The sequence below is a fragment of the Rhinoderma darwinii genome, chromosome 4 (genome assembly GCF_050947455.1).
Source record: "Rhinoderma darwinii isolate aRhiDar2 chromosome 4, aRhiDar2.hap1, whole genome shotgun sequence".
NCBI lineage: Eukaryota > Metazoa > Chordata > Amphibia > Anura > Rhinodermatidae > Rhinoderma > Rhinoderma darwinii.
In genome coordinates, this window is record NC_134690.1 from 408101512 (window position 1) to 408120285 (window position 18774).

The 18774-nt window shown below is 54.5% G+C and overlaps 1 protein-coding gene across 2 annotated transcripts in view; it reads left to right on the top strand.

Annotated features, from left to right (window-relative positions):
• The window catches only part of MRPL14 (mitochondrial ribosomal protein L14), a 22558-nt gene extending 5292 nt beyond the window's left edge, over positions 1-17266 (top strand). For both annotated transcript variants that reach the window (XM_075864638.1, XM_075864637.1), the window contains exons 2-3: positions 11912-11978; positions 16688-17266. In XM_075864638.1, coding sequence (XP_075720753.1) covers positions 11920-11978; positions 16688-17054 — 426 coding nt within the window. In that variant the 5' untranslated portion in view covers positions 11912-11919 and the 3' untranslated portion in view covers positions 17055-17266. The remainder of the gene's footprint in view (positions 1-11911; positions 11979-16687) is intronic.
• The last annotated feature ends 1508 nt before the right edge of the window (positions 17267-18774 follow it).

Here is an 18774-nt window from a genome sequence, read left to right on the forward strand (position 1 = left end):
TGTGTTATTATTACTGACCCCCCCCCGTGTGTTATTATTACTGACCCCCCCCCCATGTGTTATTATTACTGACCCCCCCCATGTGTTATTATTACTGACCCCCCCCCATGTGTTATTATTACTGACCCCCCCCCCGTGTGTTATTACTGACCCCCCCCGTGTGTTATTATTACTGACCCCCCCCATGTGTTATTATTACTGACCCCCCCCCGTGTGTTATTATTACTGACCCCCCCCCGTGTGTTATTATTACTGACCCCCCCCCATGTGTTATTATTACTGACCCCCCCCATGTGTTATTATTACTGACCCCCCCCATGTGTTATTATTACTGACCCCCCCCATGTGTTATTATTACTGACCCCCCCCATGTGTTATTATTACTGACCCCCCCCATGTGTTATTATTACTGACCCCCCCCATGTGTTATTATTACTGACCCCCCCCATGTGTTATTATTACTGACCCCCCCCCCATGTGTTATTATTACTGACCCCCCCCCGTGTGTTATTATTACTGACCCCCCCCCCGTGTGTTATTATTACTGACCCCCCCCCCCCCCGTGTGTTATTATTACTGACCCCCCCCCGTGTGTTATTATTACTGACCCCCCCCGTGTGTTATTATTACTGACCCCCCCCCGTGTGTTATTATTACTGACCCCCCCCCCGTGTGTTATTATTACTGACCCCCCCCCGTGTGTTATTATTACTGACCCCCCCCGTGTGTTATTATTACTGACCCCCCCCCCGTGTGTTATTATTACTGACCCCCCCCCCCGTGTGTTATTATTACTGACCCCCCCCCCGTGTGTTATTATTACTGACCCCCCCCGTGTGTTATTATTACTGACCCCCCCCCCGTGTGTTATTATTACTGACCCCCCCCCCCCGTGTGTTATTATTACTGACCCCCCCCATGTGTTATTATTACTGACCCCCCCCCGTGTGTTATTATTACTGACCCCCCCCATGTGTTATTATTACTGACCCCCCCCATGTGTTATTATTACTGACCCCCCCCCCGTGTGTTGTTATTACTGACCCCCCCCCGTGTGTTATTATTACTGACCCCCCCCCCCGTGTGTTATTATTACTGACCCCCCCCCCCGTGTGTTATTATTACTGACCCCCCCCCCCGTGTGTTATTATTACTGACCCCCCCCCCCGTGTGTTATTATTACTGACCCCCCCCCCCCCGTGTGTTATTATTACTGACCCCCCCCCCCCCCGTGTGTTATTATTACTGACCCCCCCCCCGTGTGTTGTTATTACTGACCCCCCCCCCGTGTGTTGTTATTACTGACCCCCCCCCGTGTGTTATTATTACTGACCCCCCCCCCCCGTGTGTTATTATTACTGACCCCCCCCCCGTGTGTTATTATTACTGACCCCCCCGTGTGTTATTATACTGACCCCCCCCCGTGTGTTATTATTACTGACCCCCCCCCCCGTGTGTTATTATTACTGACCCCCCCCCCCCGTGTGTTATTATTACTGACCCCCCCCCCCCCCGTGTGTTATTATTACTGACCCCCCCCCCGTGTGTTATTATTACTGACCCCCCCCCCGTGTGTTATTATTACTGACCCCCCCCCGTGTGTTATTATTACTGACCCCCCCCCGTGTGTTATTATTACTGACCCCCCCCCCCGTGTGTTATTACTGACCCCCCCCATGTGTTGTTATTACTGACCCCCCCCCCGTGTGTTGTTATTACTGACCCCCCCCCCCGTGTGTTATTACTGACCCCCCCCCCGTGTGTTATTATTACTGACCCCCCCCCCGTGTGTTATTATTACTGACCCCCCCCGTGTGTTATTATTACTGACCCCCCCCGTGTGTTATTATTACTGACCCCCCCCGTGTGTTATTATTACTGACCCCCCCCCGTGTGTTATTATTACTGACCCCCCCCCGTGTGTTATTATTACTGACCCCCCCCGTGTGTTATTATTACTGACCCCCCCCCCCGTGTGTTATTATTACTGACCCCCCCCCCCCCGTGTGTTATTATTACTGACCCCCCCCCCGTGTGTTATTATTACTGACCCCCCCCCGTGTGTTATTATTACTGACCCCCCCCCGTGTGTTATTATTACTGACCCCCCCCCCCCGTGTGTTATTATTACTGACCCCCCCCCCCGTGTGTTATTATTACTGACCCCCCCGTGTGTTATTATTACTGACCCCCCCGTGTGTTATTATTACTGACCCCCCCGTGTGTTATTATTACTGACCCCCCCGTGTGTTATTATTACTGACCCCCCCGTGTGTTATTATTACTGACCCCCCCGTGTGTTATTATTACTGACCCCCCCCCCGTGTGTTATTACTGACCCCCCCCCCGTGTGTTATTACTGACCCCCCCCCGTGTGTTATTATTACTGACCCCCCCCCGTGTGTTGTTATTACTGACCCCCCCCCCCGTGTGTTGTTATTACTGACCCCCCCCCCGTGTGTTGTTATTACTGACCCCCCCCCCGTGTGTTATTATTACTGACCCCCCCCCCCCCGTGTGTTGTTATTACCGACCCCCCCCCCCCGTGTGTTGTTATTACCGACCCCCCCCCCCCCCGTGTGTTGTTATTACTGACCCCCCCCCGTGTGTTGTTATTACTGACCCCCCCCGTGTGTTGTTATTACTGACCCCCCCCCCCGTGTGTTATTATTACTGACCCCCCCCCCCGTGTGTTATTATTACTGACCCCCCCCCCCCGTGTGTTATTATTACTGACCCCCCCCCCGTGTGTTATTATTACTGACCCCCCCCCGTGTGTTATTATTACTGACCCCCCCCGTGTGTTATTATTACTGACCCCCCCCGCATGTGTTATTATTACTGACCCCCCCCGCATGTGTTATTATTACTGACCCCCCCGCATGTGTTATTATTACTGACCCCCCCGCATGTGTTATTATTACTGACCCCCCCCCGTGTGTTATTATTACTGACCCCCCCCCCCCCCGTGTGTTATTATTACTGACCCCCCCCCCCCCGTGTGTTATTATTACTGACCCCCCCCCGTGTGTTATTATTACTGACCCCCCCCCGTGTGTTATTATTACTGACCCCCCCCCATGTGTTATTATTACTGACCCCCCCCCCGTGTGTTATTATTACTGACCCCCCCCCGTGTGTTATTATTACTGACCCCCCCCCCCCGTGTGTTATTATTACTGACCCCCCCCCCCCCCCGTGTGTTATTACTGACCCCCCCCATGTGTTGTTATTACTGACCCCCCCCCCCCCGTGTGTTGTTATTACTGACCCCCCCCCCCCCGTGTGTTGTTATTACTGACCCCCCCCCCCGTGTGTTATTATTACTGACCCCCCCCCCGTGTGTTATTATTACTGACCCCCCCCCGTGTGTTATTATTACTGACCCCCCCCCCCGTGTGTTATTATTACTGACCCCCCCCCGTGTGTTATTATTACTGACCCCCCCCCCGTGTGTTATTATTACTGACCCCCCCCCGTGTGTTATTATTACTGACCCCCCCCCCGTGTGTTATTATTACTGACCCCCCCCCCGTGTGTTGTTATTACTGACCCCCCCCCGTGTGTTGTTATTACTGACCCCCCCCCGTGTGTTATTATTACTGACCCCCCCCGTGTGTTATTATTACTGACCCCCCCCCGTGTGTTATTATTACTGACCCCCCCCCGTGTGTTATTACTGACCCCCCCCCCGTGTGTTGTTATTACTGACCCCCCCCCCCCCCGTGTGTTGTTATTACTGACCCCCCCCCCCCGTGTGTTGTTATTACTGACCCCCCCCCCGTGTGTTGTTATTACTGACCCCCCCCCCCCCGTGTGTTGTTATTACTGACCCCCCCCCCGTGTGTTGTTATTACTGACCCCCCCCCCCCCGTGTGTTGTTATTACTGACCCCCCCCCCCCCGTGTGTTGTTATTACTGACCCCCCCCCCGTGTGTTGTTATTACTGACCCCCCCCCCCCCGTGTGTTGTTATTACTGACCCCCCCCCCCCGTGTGTTGTTATTACTGACCCCCCCCCCGTGTGTTGTTATTACCGACCCCCCCCCCCGTGTGTTGTTATTACCGACCCCCCCCCCCCGTGTGTTGTTATTACCGACCCCCCCCCCCCCGTGTGTTGTTATTACTGACCCCCCCCCGTGTGTTGTTATTACCGACCCCCCCCCCCGTGTGTTGTTATTACCGACCCCCCCCCCCGTGTGTTGTTATTACCGACCCCCCCCCCCGTGTGTTGTTATTACTGACCCCCCCCACGTGTGTTGTTATTACTGAGCCCCCCCCCGTGTGTTGTTATTACTGACCCCCCCCCCGTGTGTTATTATTACTGACCCCCCCCGTGTGTTATTATTACTGACCCCCCCCCGTGTGTTGTTATTACTGAGCCCCCCCCCCCGTGTGTTATTATTACTGACCCCCCCCGTGTGTTATTATTACTGACCCCCCCCCGTGTGTTGTTATTACTGACCCCCCCCCCGTGTGTTGTTATTACTGAGCCCCCCCCCCCCCCGTGTGTTGTTATTACTGACCCCCCCCCCCCCCCGTGTGTTATTATTACTGACCCCCCCCCCCCCGTGTGTTATTATTACTGACCCCCCCCCCCCCGTGTGTTGTTATTACTGACCCCCCCCCCCCGTGTGTTGTTATTACTGACCCCCCCCCCCCCGTGTGTTATTATTACTGACCCCCCCCCCCCCCGTGTGTTATTATTACTGACCCCCCCCCGTGTGTTATTATTACTGACCCCCCCCCCCCGTGTGTTATTATTACTGACCCCCCCCCCCGTGTGTTATTATTACTGACCCCCCCCCCCCCCGTGTGTTGTTATTACTGACCCCCCCCCGTGTGTTGTTATTACTGACCCCCCCCGTGTGTTGTTATTACTGACCCCCCCCCGTGTGTTGTTATTACTGACCCCCCCCCGTGTGTTGTTATTACTGACCCCCCCCCGTGTGTTATTATTACTGACCCCCCCCCCCGTGTGTTGTTATTACTGACCCCCCCCCGTGTGTTATTATTACTGACCCCCCCCCCCGTGTGTTGTTATTACTGACCCCCCCCCCGTGTGTTATTATTACTGACCCCCCCCCCGTGTGTTGTTATTACTGACCCCCCCCCGTGTGTTATTAACCTCTTAATGACCAGCCTATTTTTGTACCCTTTCCATCGTCTCACTCCCGGAGCTATAACTTTTTTCTTTTTGGGGGGTCGTCGAGCTTTTTTTTGGGGGATAGAAAAAAACCTGAAATTTTGCCTCCCTTTTTTGCACCCTAAATCTGCGCCGTTTCCCGTGTGGTATAAATAACAATAACTTTATTCAGCGCGTTCTTACGATTGTGATTTATACAAATTTGTATAAGCAGATTGTTTTGTTTTACTGCTTAGGGGGGATTCCCGGCCGGCACCCGGCTGCAGTAGGAACAATAGACTCCTAATGGGGCTAATCACACGACCGTTTTTTTGACGGGCCGGGAAAACCGGACGTCAAAAAATGAAACATGCCCTATTTTCGGCCGTTTACCCAGCCGCCCGGCTCCCATAGAAGTCTATGGGGCCGGGTAATACACGGGCATCACCGGGATGTGTCCGGAGTGATGGCCGGGTCTACCGTCGCTCGCGCTCTCTCTCCTCCTCCTCACAGTGCAGAGTGCATGTGAGGAGGAGGGTCTTTTTTTGCTCACTGTAGGAGTCGGAATTCCCGGCCGAGGATTCCGCTACAGGAGAAGTGCGTGACTACCCTGTCCATATATGGACATTGAAATCAGTGACTTCTCCTGGAATGTGGGGGGGGGGGTGACAACACCTACAGGGGGCAGGGTGACAACACCTACAGGGGGCAGGGTGGCAACACCTACAGGGGCAGGGTGACAACACCTACAGGGGGCTGGGTGACAACACCTACAGGGGGCTGGGTGACAACACCTACAGGGGGCAGGGTGGCAACACCTACAGGGGGCAGGGTGGCAACACCTACAGGGGGCAGGGTGGCAACACCTACAGGGGGCAGGGTGGCAACACCTACAGGGGGCAGGGTGGCAACACCTACAGGGGGCAGGGTGACAACACCTACAGGGGGCAGGGTGGCAACACCTACAGGGGGCAGGGTGACAACACCTACAGGGGGCTGGGTGACAACACCTACAGGGGGCTGGGTGGCAACACCTACAGGGGGCAGGGTGGCAACACCTACAGGGGGCAGGGTGGCAACACCTACAGGGGGCAGGGTGGCAACACCTACAGGGGCAGGGTGACAACACCTACAGGGGGCAGGGTGGCAACACATACAGGGGGCAGGGTGACAACACCTACAGGGGGCAGGGTGACAACACCTACAGGGGGCTGGGTGACAACACCTACAGGGGGCTGGGTGACAACACCTACAGGGGGCAGGGTGGCAACACCTACAGGGGGCAGGGTGGCAACACCTACAGGGGGCAGGGTGGCAACACCTACAGGGGGCAGGGTGACAACACCTACAGGGGGCAGGGTGGCAACACCTACAGGGGGCAGGGTGGCAACACCTACAGGGGGCAGGGTGGCAACACCTACAGGGGGCAGGGTGGCATCACCTACAGGGGGCAGGGTGGCAACACCTACAGGGGGCTGGGTGGCATCACCTACAGGGGGCTGGGTGGCATCACCTACAGGGGGCTGGGTGACAACACCTACAGGGGGCTGGGTGGCAACACCTACAGGGGGCAGGGTGGCAACACCTACAGGGGGCAGGGTGGCAACACCTACAGGGGGCAGGGTGGCAACACCTACAGGGGGCAGGGTGGCAACACCTACAGGGGGCAGGGTGGCAACACCTACAGGGGGCAGGGTGGCAACACCTACAGGGGGCAGGGTGGCAACACCTACAGGGGGCAGGGTGGCAACACCTACAGGGGGCAGGGTGGCAACACCTACAGGGGGCAGGGTGGCAACACCTACAGGGGGCAGGGTGGCAACACCTACAGGGGGCAGGGTGGCATCACCTACAGGGGGCAGGGTGGCATCACCTACAGGGGGCAGGGTGGCATCACCTACAGGGGGCAGGGTGGCAACACCTAGGGGGCAGGGTGGCAACACCTACAGGGGGCAGGGTGGCAACACCTACAGGGGGCAGGGTGGCAACACCTACAGGGGGCAGGGTGGCAACACCTACAGGGGGCAGGGTGGCAACACCTACAGGGGGCAGGGTGGCAACACCTACAGGGGGCAGGGTGGCAACACCTACAGGGGGCAGGGTGGCAACACCTACAGGGGGCAGGGTGGCATCACCTACAGGGGGCAGGGTGGCATCACCTACAGGGGGCAGGGTGGCATCACCTACAGGGGGCAGGGTGGCATCACCTACAGGGGGCAGGGTGGCATCACCTACAGGGGGCAGGGTGGCATCACCTACAGGGGGCAGGGTGGCATCACCTACAGGGGGCAGGGTGGCATCACCTACAGGGGGCAGGGTGGCATCACCTACAGGGGGCAGGGTGACAACACCTACAGGGGGCAGGGTGGCATCACCTACAGGGGGCAGGGTGGCATCACCTACAGGGGGCAGGGTGGCATCACCTACAGGGGGCAGGGTGGCATCACCTACAGGGGCAGGGTGGCATCACCTACAGGGGGCAGGGTGACAACACCTACAGGGGGCAGGGTGGCAACACCTACAGGGGCAGGGTGACAACACTACAGGGGGCAGGGTGGCAACACCTACAGGGGGCAGGGTGGCAACACCTACAGGGGGCAGGGTGGCAACACCTACAGGGGGCAGGGTGGCAACACCTACAGGGGGCAGGGTGGCAACACCTACAGGGGGCAGGGTGGCAACACCTACAGGGGGCAGGGTGGCAACACCTACAGGGGGCAGGGTGGCAACACCTACAGGGGGCAGGGGTGGCAACACCTACAGGGGGCAGGGTGACAACACCTACAGGGGGCAGGGTGGCAACACCTACAGGGGGCAGGGTGGCAACACCTACAGGGGGCAGGGTGGCAACACCTACAGGGGGCAGGGTGGCAACACCTACAGGGGGCAGGGTGGCAACACCTACAGGGGGCAGGGTGGCAACACCTACAGGGGGCAGGGTGGCAACACCTACAGGGGGCAGGGTGGCAACACCTACAGGGGGCAGGGTGGCAACACCTACAGGGGGCAGGGTGGCAACACCTACAGGGGGCAGGGTGGCAACACCTACAGGGGGCAGGGTGGCAACACCTACAGGGGGCTGGGTGGCATCACCTACAGGGGGCAGGGTGACAACACCTACAGGGGCAGGGTGACAACACCTACAGGGGGCAGGGTGGCAACACCTACAGGGGGCAGGGTGACAACACCTACAGGGGGCAGGGTGACAACACCTACAGGGGGCAGGGTGACAACACCTACAGGGGGCAGGGTGGCATCACCTACAGGGGGCAGGGTGGCATCACCTACAGGGGGCAGGGTGACAACACCTACAGGGGGCAGGGTGGCATCACCTACAGGGGGCAGGGTGACATCACCTACAGGGGGCTGGGTGGCATCACCTACAGGGGGCTGGGTGGCATCACCTACAGGGGGCTGGGTGGCATCACCTACAGGGGGCTGGGTGGCATCACCTACAGGGGGCTGGGTGGCATCACCTACAGGGGGCTGGGTGGCATCACCTACAGGGGGCTGGGTGGCATCACCTGCAGGGGGCTGGGTGGCAACACCTGCAGGGGGCAGGGTGGCAACACCTGCAGGGGGCAGGGTGGCATCACCTGCAGGGGGCTGGGTGGCAACACCTGCAGGGGGCTGGGTGGCAACACCTGCAGGGGGCTGGGTGGCAACACCTGCAGGGGGCTGGGTGGCAACACCTGCAGGGGGCTGGGTGGCAACACCTGCAGGGGGCTGGGTGGCAACACCTGCAGGGGGCAGGGTGGCAACAAATTTAAATGAAATTCATCCAATTTTTAAAGCGGACAGGCAAAAAAACGGATGCAAATCGGCCGGTAAAAACGGCGACACGCAACGGAATCAGAACGGATGCAAACCGGCCGGGAAACGTCCGATTTTCCCGGCCGACGCTCGGACCCTGTCGTGTGAACGACGCCTTACACAGTGAAAACACTTTTTTTTTTTTATTTGTTTTTGTGTCTCCATATTTGAAGAGCCAGAACTTTTTTTTTATTGTTCCGCCGATGCGGTTGTTTGAGGGCTTTTTTTTATTTTATTGCGGGACGACTTGTTGTTTTTATTGGTACCATTTTGGACTTTTTGATCACTTTTTTTTAAAGTCAGGATTCACAGAAAACAGTAATTTTTCCATTTTTTTTTCTTTTATTTTTTTTACGGCGTTCACCATGTGGGTTAAATAATGTAATAGCTTTATAGTCGGGGTCGTTACGGACGCCGCGATACCAAATATGTGTAACTTTTTTGTAATTTTTTTTTATAGTAAAGCATTTTGTAAGGGGAAAAAGTGGGTTTTTCTTTTTTTTCTTTTTTTCTTTTTTCTCGTTTTTATTAAAGGGAATGTCGCTAGAATTTTTTTTTTAGTTAAACAGTGTGTAGGTGATTAAAAATTGTTCTCATTTTTATTATTTTTTCCACAGGTCAGGAAATATTATAAATTAGATTCTAATTAACATTTCCCAGCGCTGGCCACTAGAGGGAGCAATTCCCAAAATTGCAGCATTGCATGTGGTAAAGCAACCTCATTGCTTTATGCTGCAAAATTTGAGAAGAGACACTCGCTCTAGTGAGCTCTCAGAACCGCCCCCCCCCCCTCCTTTATTCTGGCTAGTGCTGGGAGAAACGAGGGGATTGAAGGGTCTAACCTCCTACACTGTCGCCATTTTTTGAGCTAACACACAGTGTAGTAGGTTAACGTACAGTAGTTATAACACAAAACATACATAAACATGACTTACCTGCCGCCAACGCTCCGTCCGCTCCACGTGCTTGCTTCTAATCACATGTCCGGAAGCCGCGACCGGAAGTCGTCATCTTACTGTCCGGCCGCGGCTTCCGGTCCACAAGAAAATGGCACCGGACGTCGCTCGGCTGAAGACCTTCAATTTGGACTGTGTGAGAGCGGCGCATGCGGCGTTCCCACACAGACGGCGTACAGCATAGTGGATGGAACGGCTCCCGTTGGCATTCTCTATGGGGCTGTGTGTGCCGTATTCCATGTCTGGCGTTAAGCGACACACAGAGATGAAAAAGTGACAAAATAAAAAGTAAAACACTAAAAGCAAATTGATATAAAATAGTTTTTTTTTCGCGACTCTCGTCCTTTTTTGCTAGTCCCACTCGTGATCGCTATTATAATACACTGCAATACTGCTGTATTAGTGGCTGTGTATTAGGCCCCCAGCTGCCATCGGGGACACAGACACTCGGTGATCTTATCGCCGGGTGCCAGGGGGGATGAGGGGGAGCTCCTCCCTCCCTCTCTCCAAAACCACTCAGATGCAGCGCACGCTATTCAGCACCGCATCTGAGGGGTTAAACGGGTGAGATCGATACCGGCGGTCTGGCGGAGTAGTAGCAGTGGCGGCGGTCTGGCGGAGTAGTAGCAGTGGCGGCGGTCTGGCGGAGTAGTAGCAGTGGCGGCGGTCTGGCGGAGTAGTAGCAGTGGCGGCGGTCTGGCGGAGTAGTAGCAGTGGCGGCGGAGTAGCGGCGGCGGTCTGGCGGAGTAGCAGTAGCGGGGGCGGCCGCGCGCAGTAGCGGGGGCGGCCGCGCGCAGGCGGAGTAGTAGTAGTTGCGGCGGTCTGGCGGAGTAGTAGTAGTAGTAGCGGCGGCGGCCTGGCGTAGTAGTAGTAGTAGTAGCAGCAGCAGCGGTCTGGCAGGGTAGCAGTGGCGGTCTGGCGTAGTGGCGGCGGTCTGGCGTAGTAGTAGTAGTAGCGGAGGCCTGGCGTAGTAGTAGTAGTAGCGGAGGCCTGGCGTAGTAGTGGCGGAGGCCTGGCGTAGTAGTAGTAGTGGCGGAGGCCTGGCGTAGTAGTAGTAGTGGCGGAGGCCTGGCGTAGTAGTAGTAGTGGCGGAGGCCTGGCGTAGTAGTAGTAGTGGCGGAGGCCTGGCGTAGTAGTAGTAGTGGCGGCGGCGGCGGTCTGTCGTAGTAGTAGTGGCGGCGGCGGCCTGGCGTAGTAGTAGTAGTAGTGGCGGCGGCGGCCTGGCGTAGTAGTAGTAGTAGTAGTAGCGGCGGCGGGCTGGCGTAGTAGTAGTAGTAGTAGTGGCGGCGGTCTGGCGTAGTAGTAGCGGCGGCGGTCTGGCGTAGTAGTAGTAGTGGTGGTGGTGGTGTTGGCGGCCTGGCGTAGTAGTAGTTGCGGCGGCGGTCTGGCGTAGTAGTAGTGGTAGTGGTAGTAGTTAGGCGGAGTAGTAGTGGTAGTGGTCTGGCGGAGTAGTAGTAGTATTAGTGGTAGTGGTCTGGCGGAGTAGTAGTAGTGGTAGTGGTCTGGCGGAGTAGTGGTCTGGCAGAGTGGTGGTCTGGCGGAGTGGTAGTGGTCTGGCGGAGTAGTAGTGGTCTGGCGGAGTAGTAGTGGTCTGGCGTAGTAGTATTAGTGGTCTGGCGGAGTAGTGGTAGTGGTCTGGCGGAGTAGTAGTGGCAGCAGTGGTCTGGCGGGGGACGACGACGAGGAGGAGGAGCGGCGGTCTGGCGGGGGACGAGGAGGAGCGGCGGTCTGGCGGGGGACGAGGGGGAGCGGCGGAGGACGAGGGGGAGCGGCGGTCTGGCGGGGGTCGAGGGGGAGCGGCGGTCTGGCGGGGGACGAGGGGGAGCGGCGGTCTGGCGGGGGACGAGGGGGAGCGGCGGTCTGGCGGGGGACATGGAGGGGCGGTGGTCTTCATGTGGGAGCTGACGGCGGCCATATTGTTACCCAGCCTTTCTAAATACAGAAAGAAAACGGGAGCTGTCCGGGGAACTGAGGTGTTCAGGTCTATGTATTTATGACCCTTCTGTCTTTCTTTGCAGGGGGCAGCATGGCGTTCTTACACCGAGCACTGACCCTGTCCTGGCAGACAACCGCCAAAAACCTGAGGTGAGTAAATAGACCACCCGCTGCGCAGGCATGGGACCCTCCCCCCCGAGGAGGAGGATGTGTAGTAATGGTGGTCTGGAGGAGGTGGAGTATTAGTAGTAGTAGTGGTGGTCTGGAGGAGGTGGAGTATTAGTAGTAGTAGTCTGGAGGAGGTGGAGTAATAGTAGTGGTGGTCTGGAGGAGGTGGAGTAGTAGTGGTGGTCTGGAGGAGGCTTAGTATTGGTAGTGGTGGTCCGGAGGAGGTGGAGTATTAGTAGTAGTAGTGGTGGTCTGGAAGAGGTGGAGTATTAGTAGTGGTCTGGAGGAGGTGGAGTATTAGTAGTAGTGGTGGTCTGGAGGAGGTGGAGTATTAGTAGTAGTGGTGGTCTGGAGGAGGTGGAGTATTAGTATTGGTAGTGGTGGTCCGGAGGAGGTGGAGTATTAGTAGTAGTAGTGGTGGTCTGGAGGAGGTGGAGTATTAGTAGTGGTCTGGTGGAGGTGGAGTATTAGTAGTGGTCTGGTGGAGGTGGAGTATTAGTAGTGGTCTGGAGGAGGTGTGGTAGTGGTCTGGAGGAGTAGTGGTAGTGGTCTGGAGGAGGTGGAGTAGTGGTAGTGGTCTGGAGGAGGTGGAGTATTGGTAGTGGTGGTCCGGAGGAGGTGGAGTAGTAGTAGTAGTAGTGGTGGTCTGGAAGAGGTGGAGTATTAGTAGTGGTCTGGAGGAGGTGGAGTATTAGTAGTAGTAGTGGTGGTCTGGAGGAGGTGGAGTATTAGTAGTAGTAGTAGTGGTGGTCTGGAGGAGGTGGAGTATTAGTAGTAGTAGTAGTGGTGGTCTGGAGGAGGTGGAGTATTAGTAGTGGCCTGGAGGAGGTGGAGTATTAGTAGTAGTAGTAGTAGTGGCTGGAGGAGGTGGAGTATTAGTAGTGGCTGGAGGAGGTGGCGTATTAGTAGTAGTAGTGGCTGGAGGAGGTGGAGTATTAGTAGTAGAGGTGTAGTAGTAGTAGTAGTGGCTGGAGGAGGTGGAGTATTAGTAGTAGAGGTGTAGTAGTGGCTGGAGGAGGTGGAGTATTAGTAGTAGAGGTGTAGTAGTGGCTGGAGGAGGTGGAGTATTAGTAGTAGTGGTCTGGAGGAGGTGGAGTATTAGTAGTAGTGGTCTGGAGGAGGTGGAGTATTAGTAGTAGTAGTAGTGGCTGGAGGAGGTGGAGTATTGGTAAGTAGTGGCTGGAGGAGGTGGAGTATTAGTAGTAGTAGTGGCTGGAGGAGGTGGAGTATTAGTAGTAGTGGCTGGAGGAGGTGGAGTATTAGTAGTAGTAGTAGTGGCTGGAGGAGGTGGAGTATTAGTAGTAGTAGTGGCTGGAGGAGGTGGAGTATTAGTAGTAGAGGTGTAGTAGTAGTGGCTGGAGGAGGTGGAGTATTAGTAGTAGTGGCTGGAGGAGGTGGAGTATTAGTAGTGGCTGGAGGAGGTGGAGTATTAGTAGTAGTGGTCTGGAGGAGGTGGAGTAGTAGTAGTGGCTGGAGGAGGTGGAGTATTAGTAGTAGAGGTGTAGTAGTAGTGGCTGGAGGAGGTGGAGTATTAGTAGTAGTGGCTGGAGGAGGTGGAGTATTAGTAGTAGAGGTGTAGTAGTAGTGGCTGGAGGAGGTGGAGTATTAGTAGTAGTGGTCTGGAGGAGGTGGAGTATTAGTAGTAGTGGCTGGAGGTGGTGGAGTAGTAGTAGTGGTCTGGAGGAGGTGGAGTAGTAGTAGTGGCTGGAGGAGGTGGAGTATTAGTAGTAGAGGTGTAGTAGTAGTGGCTGGAGGAGGTGGAGTATTAGTAGTAGTGGCTGGAGGAGGTGGAGTATTAGTAGTAGTGGCTGGAGGAGGTGGAGTATTAGTAGTAGTGGCTGGAGGAGGTGGAGTATTAGTAGTAGTGGCTGGAGGAGGTGGAGTATTAGTAGTAGTGGCTGGAGGAGGTGGAGTATTAGTAGTAGTGGCTGGAGGAGGTGGAATATTAGTAGTAGTGGCTGGAGGAGGTGGAGTATTAGTAGTAGTGGCTGGAGGAGGTGGAGTATTAGTAGTAGTGGCTGGAGGAGGTGGAGTATTAGTAGTGGCTGGAGGAGGTGGAGTATTAGTAGTAGTAGTAGTGGCTGGAGGAGGTGGAGTATTAGTAGTAGTAGTAGTGGCTGGAGGAGGTGGAGTATTAGTAGTAGTAGTAGTGGCTGGAGGAGGTGGAGTATTAGTAGTAGTAGTGGCTGGAGGAGGTGGAGTAGTAGTAGTAGTGGCTGGAGGAGGTGGAGTATTAGTAGTAGAGGTGTAGTAGTAGTAGTAGTAGTAGTGGCTGGAGGAGGTGGAGTATTAGTAGTAGTAGTGGCTGGAGGAGGTGGAGTATTAGTAGTAGAGGTGTAGTAGTAGTGGCTGGAGGAGGTGGAGTATTAGTAGTAGTGGCTGGAGGAGGTGGAGTATTAGTAGTAGTGGCTGGAGGAGGTGGAGTAGTAGTAGTGGTCTGGAGGAGGTGGAGTAGTAGTAGTAGTGGCTGGAGGAGGTGGAGTATTAGTAGTAGAGGTGTAGTAGTAGTAGTGGCTGGAGGAGGTGGAGTATTAGTAGTAGTAGTGGCTGGAGGAGGTGGAGTATTAGTAGTAGAGGTGTAGTAGTAGTGGCTGGAGGAGGTGGAGTATTAGTAGTAGTGGCTGGAGGAGGTGGAGTATTAGTAGTAGTGGCTGGAGGAGGTGGAGTAGTAGTAGTGGTCTGGAGGAGGTGGAGTAGTAGTAGTAGTGGCTGGAGGAGGTGGAGTAGTAGTAGTAGTAGAGGTGTAGTAGTAGTGGCTGGAGGAGGTGGAGTATTAGTAGTAGTGGCTGGAGGAGGTGGAGTATTAGTAGTAGAGGTGTAGTAGTAGTGGCTGGAGGAGGTGGAGTATTAGTAGTAGTGCCTGGAGGAGGTGGAGTATTAGTAGTAGTGCCTGGAGGAGGTGGAGTATTAGTAGTAGTGGCTGGAGGAGGTGGAGTATTAGTAGTAGTGGCTGGAGGAGGTGGAGTATTAGTAGTAGTGGCTGGAGGAGGTGGAGTATTAGTAGTAGTGGCTGGAGGAGGTGGAGTAGTAGTGGTCTGGAGGAGGTGGAGTATTAGTAGTAGTGGTCTGGAGGAGGTGGAGTATTAGTAGTAGTGGCTGGAGGAGGTGGAGTATTAGTAGTAGTGGCTGGAGGAGGTGGAGTATTAGTAGTAGTGGCTGGAGGAGGTGGAGTATTAGTAGTAGTGGCTGGAGGAGGTGGAGTATTAGTAGTAGTGGCTGGAGGAGGTGGAGTATTAGTAGTAGTGGCTGGAGGAGGTGGAGTATTAGTAGTAGTGGTCTGGAGGAGGTGGAGTAGTAGTAGTGGTCTGGAGGAGGTGGAGTAGTAGTAGTGGTCTGGAGGAGGTGGAGTAGTAGTAGTGGCTGGAGGAGGTGGAGTATTAGTAGTAGAGGTGTAGTAGTAGTAGTAGTATTATTGGCTGCAGGAGGCGGAGTTGCAGTGGTGGTCCGGAGGATTGGAGTAGTAGTAGTGGCTGGAGGAGGTGGAGTATTCGTAGTAGTGGCTGGAGGAGGTGGAGTATTCGTAGTAGTGGCTGGAGGAGGTGGAGTATTCGTAGTAGTGGCTGGAGGAGGTGGAGTATTAGTAGTAGTGGCTGGAGGAGGTGGAGTAGTAGTAGTGGTCTGGAGGAGGTGGAGTATTAGTAGTAGTGGTCTGGAGGAGGTGGAGTAGTAGTAGTGGTCTGGAGGAGGTGGAGTAGTAGTAGTGGCTGGAGGAGGTGGAGTATTAGTAGTAGAGGTGTAGTAGTAGTATTATTGGCTGCAGGAGGCGGAGTTGCAGTGGTGGTCCGGAGGATTGGAGTAGTAGTAGTGGCTGGAGGAGGTGGAGTATTCGTAGTAGTGGCTGGAGGAGGTGGAGTATTAGTAGTAGTGGCTGGAGGAGGTGGAGTAGTAGTAGTGGTCTGGAGGAGGTGGAGTATTAGTAGTAGTGGTCTGGAGGAGGTGGAGTAGTAGTAGTGGTCTGGAGGAGGTGGAGTAGTAGTAGTGGCTGGAGGAGGTGGAGTATTAGTAGTAGAGGTGTAGTAGTAGTATTATTGGCTGCAGGAGGCGGAGTTGCAGTGGTGGTCCGGAGGAGGTGGAGTAGTAGTAGTGGCTGGAGGAGGTGGAGTATTAGTAGTAGTGGCTGGAGGAGGTGGAGTAGTTAGTAGTGGTCTGGAGGAGGTGGAGTAGTAGTGGTGGTCTGGAGGAGGTGGAGTATTAGTAGTAGTGGCTGGAGGAGGTGGAGTATTAGTAGTAGTGGCTGGAGGAGGTGGAGTATTAGTAGTAGTGGCTGGAGGAGGTGGAGTAGTTAGTAGTGGTCTGGAGGAGGTGGAGTAGTAGTAGTGGCTGGAGGAGGTGGAGTATTAGTAGTAGTGGCTGGAGGAGGTGGAGTAGTTAGTAGTGGTCTGGAGGAGGTGGAGTAGTAGTGGTGGTCTGGAGGAGGTGGAGTATTAGTAGTAGTGGCTGGAGGAGGTGGAGTATTAGTAGTAGTGGCTGGAGGAGGTGGAGTATTAGTAGTAGTGGCTGGAGGAGGTGGAGTAGTTAGTAGTGGTCTGGAGGAGGTGGAGTAGTAGTAGTGGCTGGAGGAGGTGGAGTATTAGTAGTAGAGGTGTAGTAGTAGTATTATTGGCTGCAGGAGGCGGAGTTGCAGTGGTGGTCCGGAGGAGGCGTGATGTAGTTTTTCTGGTTCGGTGACTACTTCTTCCTTTTGTTTTCAGCCTCTCCGTGTCGTGTGCCGCCATCCAGAAGCTGACCCGCGTCCGGGTGGTTGATAACAGCGCCCTGGGGAACACCCCGTACCACAAACCTCCGCGCTGCATTCATGTGTATAACAAGTCGGGGGTGGGGAAGGTCGGGGACACCATCCTTCTCGCCATAAAGGGTCAGAAGAAGAAAGCCCTCATAGTGGGTCAGAAGATGCCCGGTGCCTGCATGACTCCGCGCTTCGACTCCAACAACGTGGTGCTGATAGAAGACAATGGAAACCCCGTGGGCACCCGAATAAAGACCCCCATACCGTCCATCCTGAGGAAGGAGGAGGGAAAGTACTCCAAAGTGCTGGCCATAGCGCAGACCCTAATATGACCCGCGCCGCTTCACCTCCTACGTCCTGTATAGCAGCGAGATGTCTGTGGAGATCTGGACCCCAACCTGTATCGGCCCTGGGGGCCCCTCCGCCTCATCATGGTCTCTATGGGGATGTTGTGTCGTCCTTCAGGTCGGGACCAAGAGCAGAAAACTTCATTTGAAACTAGTGAATTCAGGACGTAACATTATTAAATCCAGTTATTTCTATATACGAGAGTCGGGCGAGATTTTCTTGTGGGGATTTTTAAAGTGAAATACCGGGATCCCCTTTTATTTGGGGCTCCTCCCCTTTTTTGGTGCCTCCCCTTTATTTGGGCGCCTCCCTTCAGTCTATGTGCAGTAGCTTGTGATAATCTGGAGGTTTAGTTACTTGTAGTTTATAATCTTCTGTTCTCGCTGTAATGTGATCGTCTCTCCATGTCCCGTCCTCCTGCTGAATTTATAGCAGTCAATCTGAACAAGCAGAGCTGCAGTGTAAAGCATGGGGGATCGAGCAGAGGCCTGAGCATCTTATAAGACATGACTCGGACGTTATGAGACAATGCTGCTAAACTGGAGTTCCTGGTGATCGCTGTGCCCCAATAGAGCTGAGCTGCAGTGTTAAGCATGGAAGACAGATTTTAAAGCTTTAAAAAATGTTTTAATGGGGTTCTACAAAACCACAAAGGAGCGGCTAAAACGGAAGAGGACAAGTCCCGAACGCCCTCCGAGTAAATGATGGCGATCATCTCACTGCTCAGATGTTCGGTTTGGGAATCCGATAAAAAAGGCGCCTGGTAAAAACGACCTCCAACTCCACCTGCGACCAGTCTACAAGATTATATAGAATAACCCTAAAAAACGTGGCGCGCCGCGCAGCTGTCCGACTATCTGGCTTCTTCCGGTCCTGCAGACGCGTCTCTATAAAACCGCACGTACAAAATGGAAAATCCCGCACAAATGCCGTAAGAAGAATTCAATAAAAACCATCAAAATCCACGACTCGCTATAAGGCCGTGTTCACACGCCGCGTGTTCAGCTGAATCCAGACGATTTTCACAGCGTTTTTTGGTCTTTACCACCGTTTTTGAGACGTATTTGCGAAGCCTTTTTTTTAAGTTAATGGGAAAAATCCGCTTGTAAATCGCTCTGAGAAGTTCGTCGCTTCTTTACCAGGCTGTTTTTTAATTCGGCAGCATAAACGTGCGCTTCGTATTTCTCGTGTGTCTTGGAGCGTAATATGAGCGGTTTACACGTGTACGTTATATAAAAATATAAACGATAAATGGCCGTGGGATGGTTTCTGCGGTACTTGTCACGTCCCCGCGTTAAAGGGGCTCCCCATAGAGATCAACCTGACCGCCCGTCCTCAGGACCATCAATATCTGACAGGTGGGGGTCCGACTCCTGCTTCCGCTCCACGGCTCCGCATTGAATAACACCGATATCCTTGTAGCGGCAGGTCCCAGGGTTTATTACAGCCGGTCCTCCTACAACGGGGTCTCTGCTGCGGCGGACAACCCGTACCAGTGATATCTCTTACAGCGACCGTGACAAAGGCCGAGGTTCGGCCGAAACGTCTTTACCAAGTCGCTTTCCACCTCAACTTTACCATCTTTTGTTGCAATAAAACTTAAATTTGTTTGCATCTGGATCTTTTGCGTACCTCTGTGTGTGCTGGGGTTATATATTTCCAATATTGTGGGATTCTCATCCCTACCTTACTAGCACCACGCCA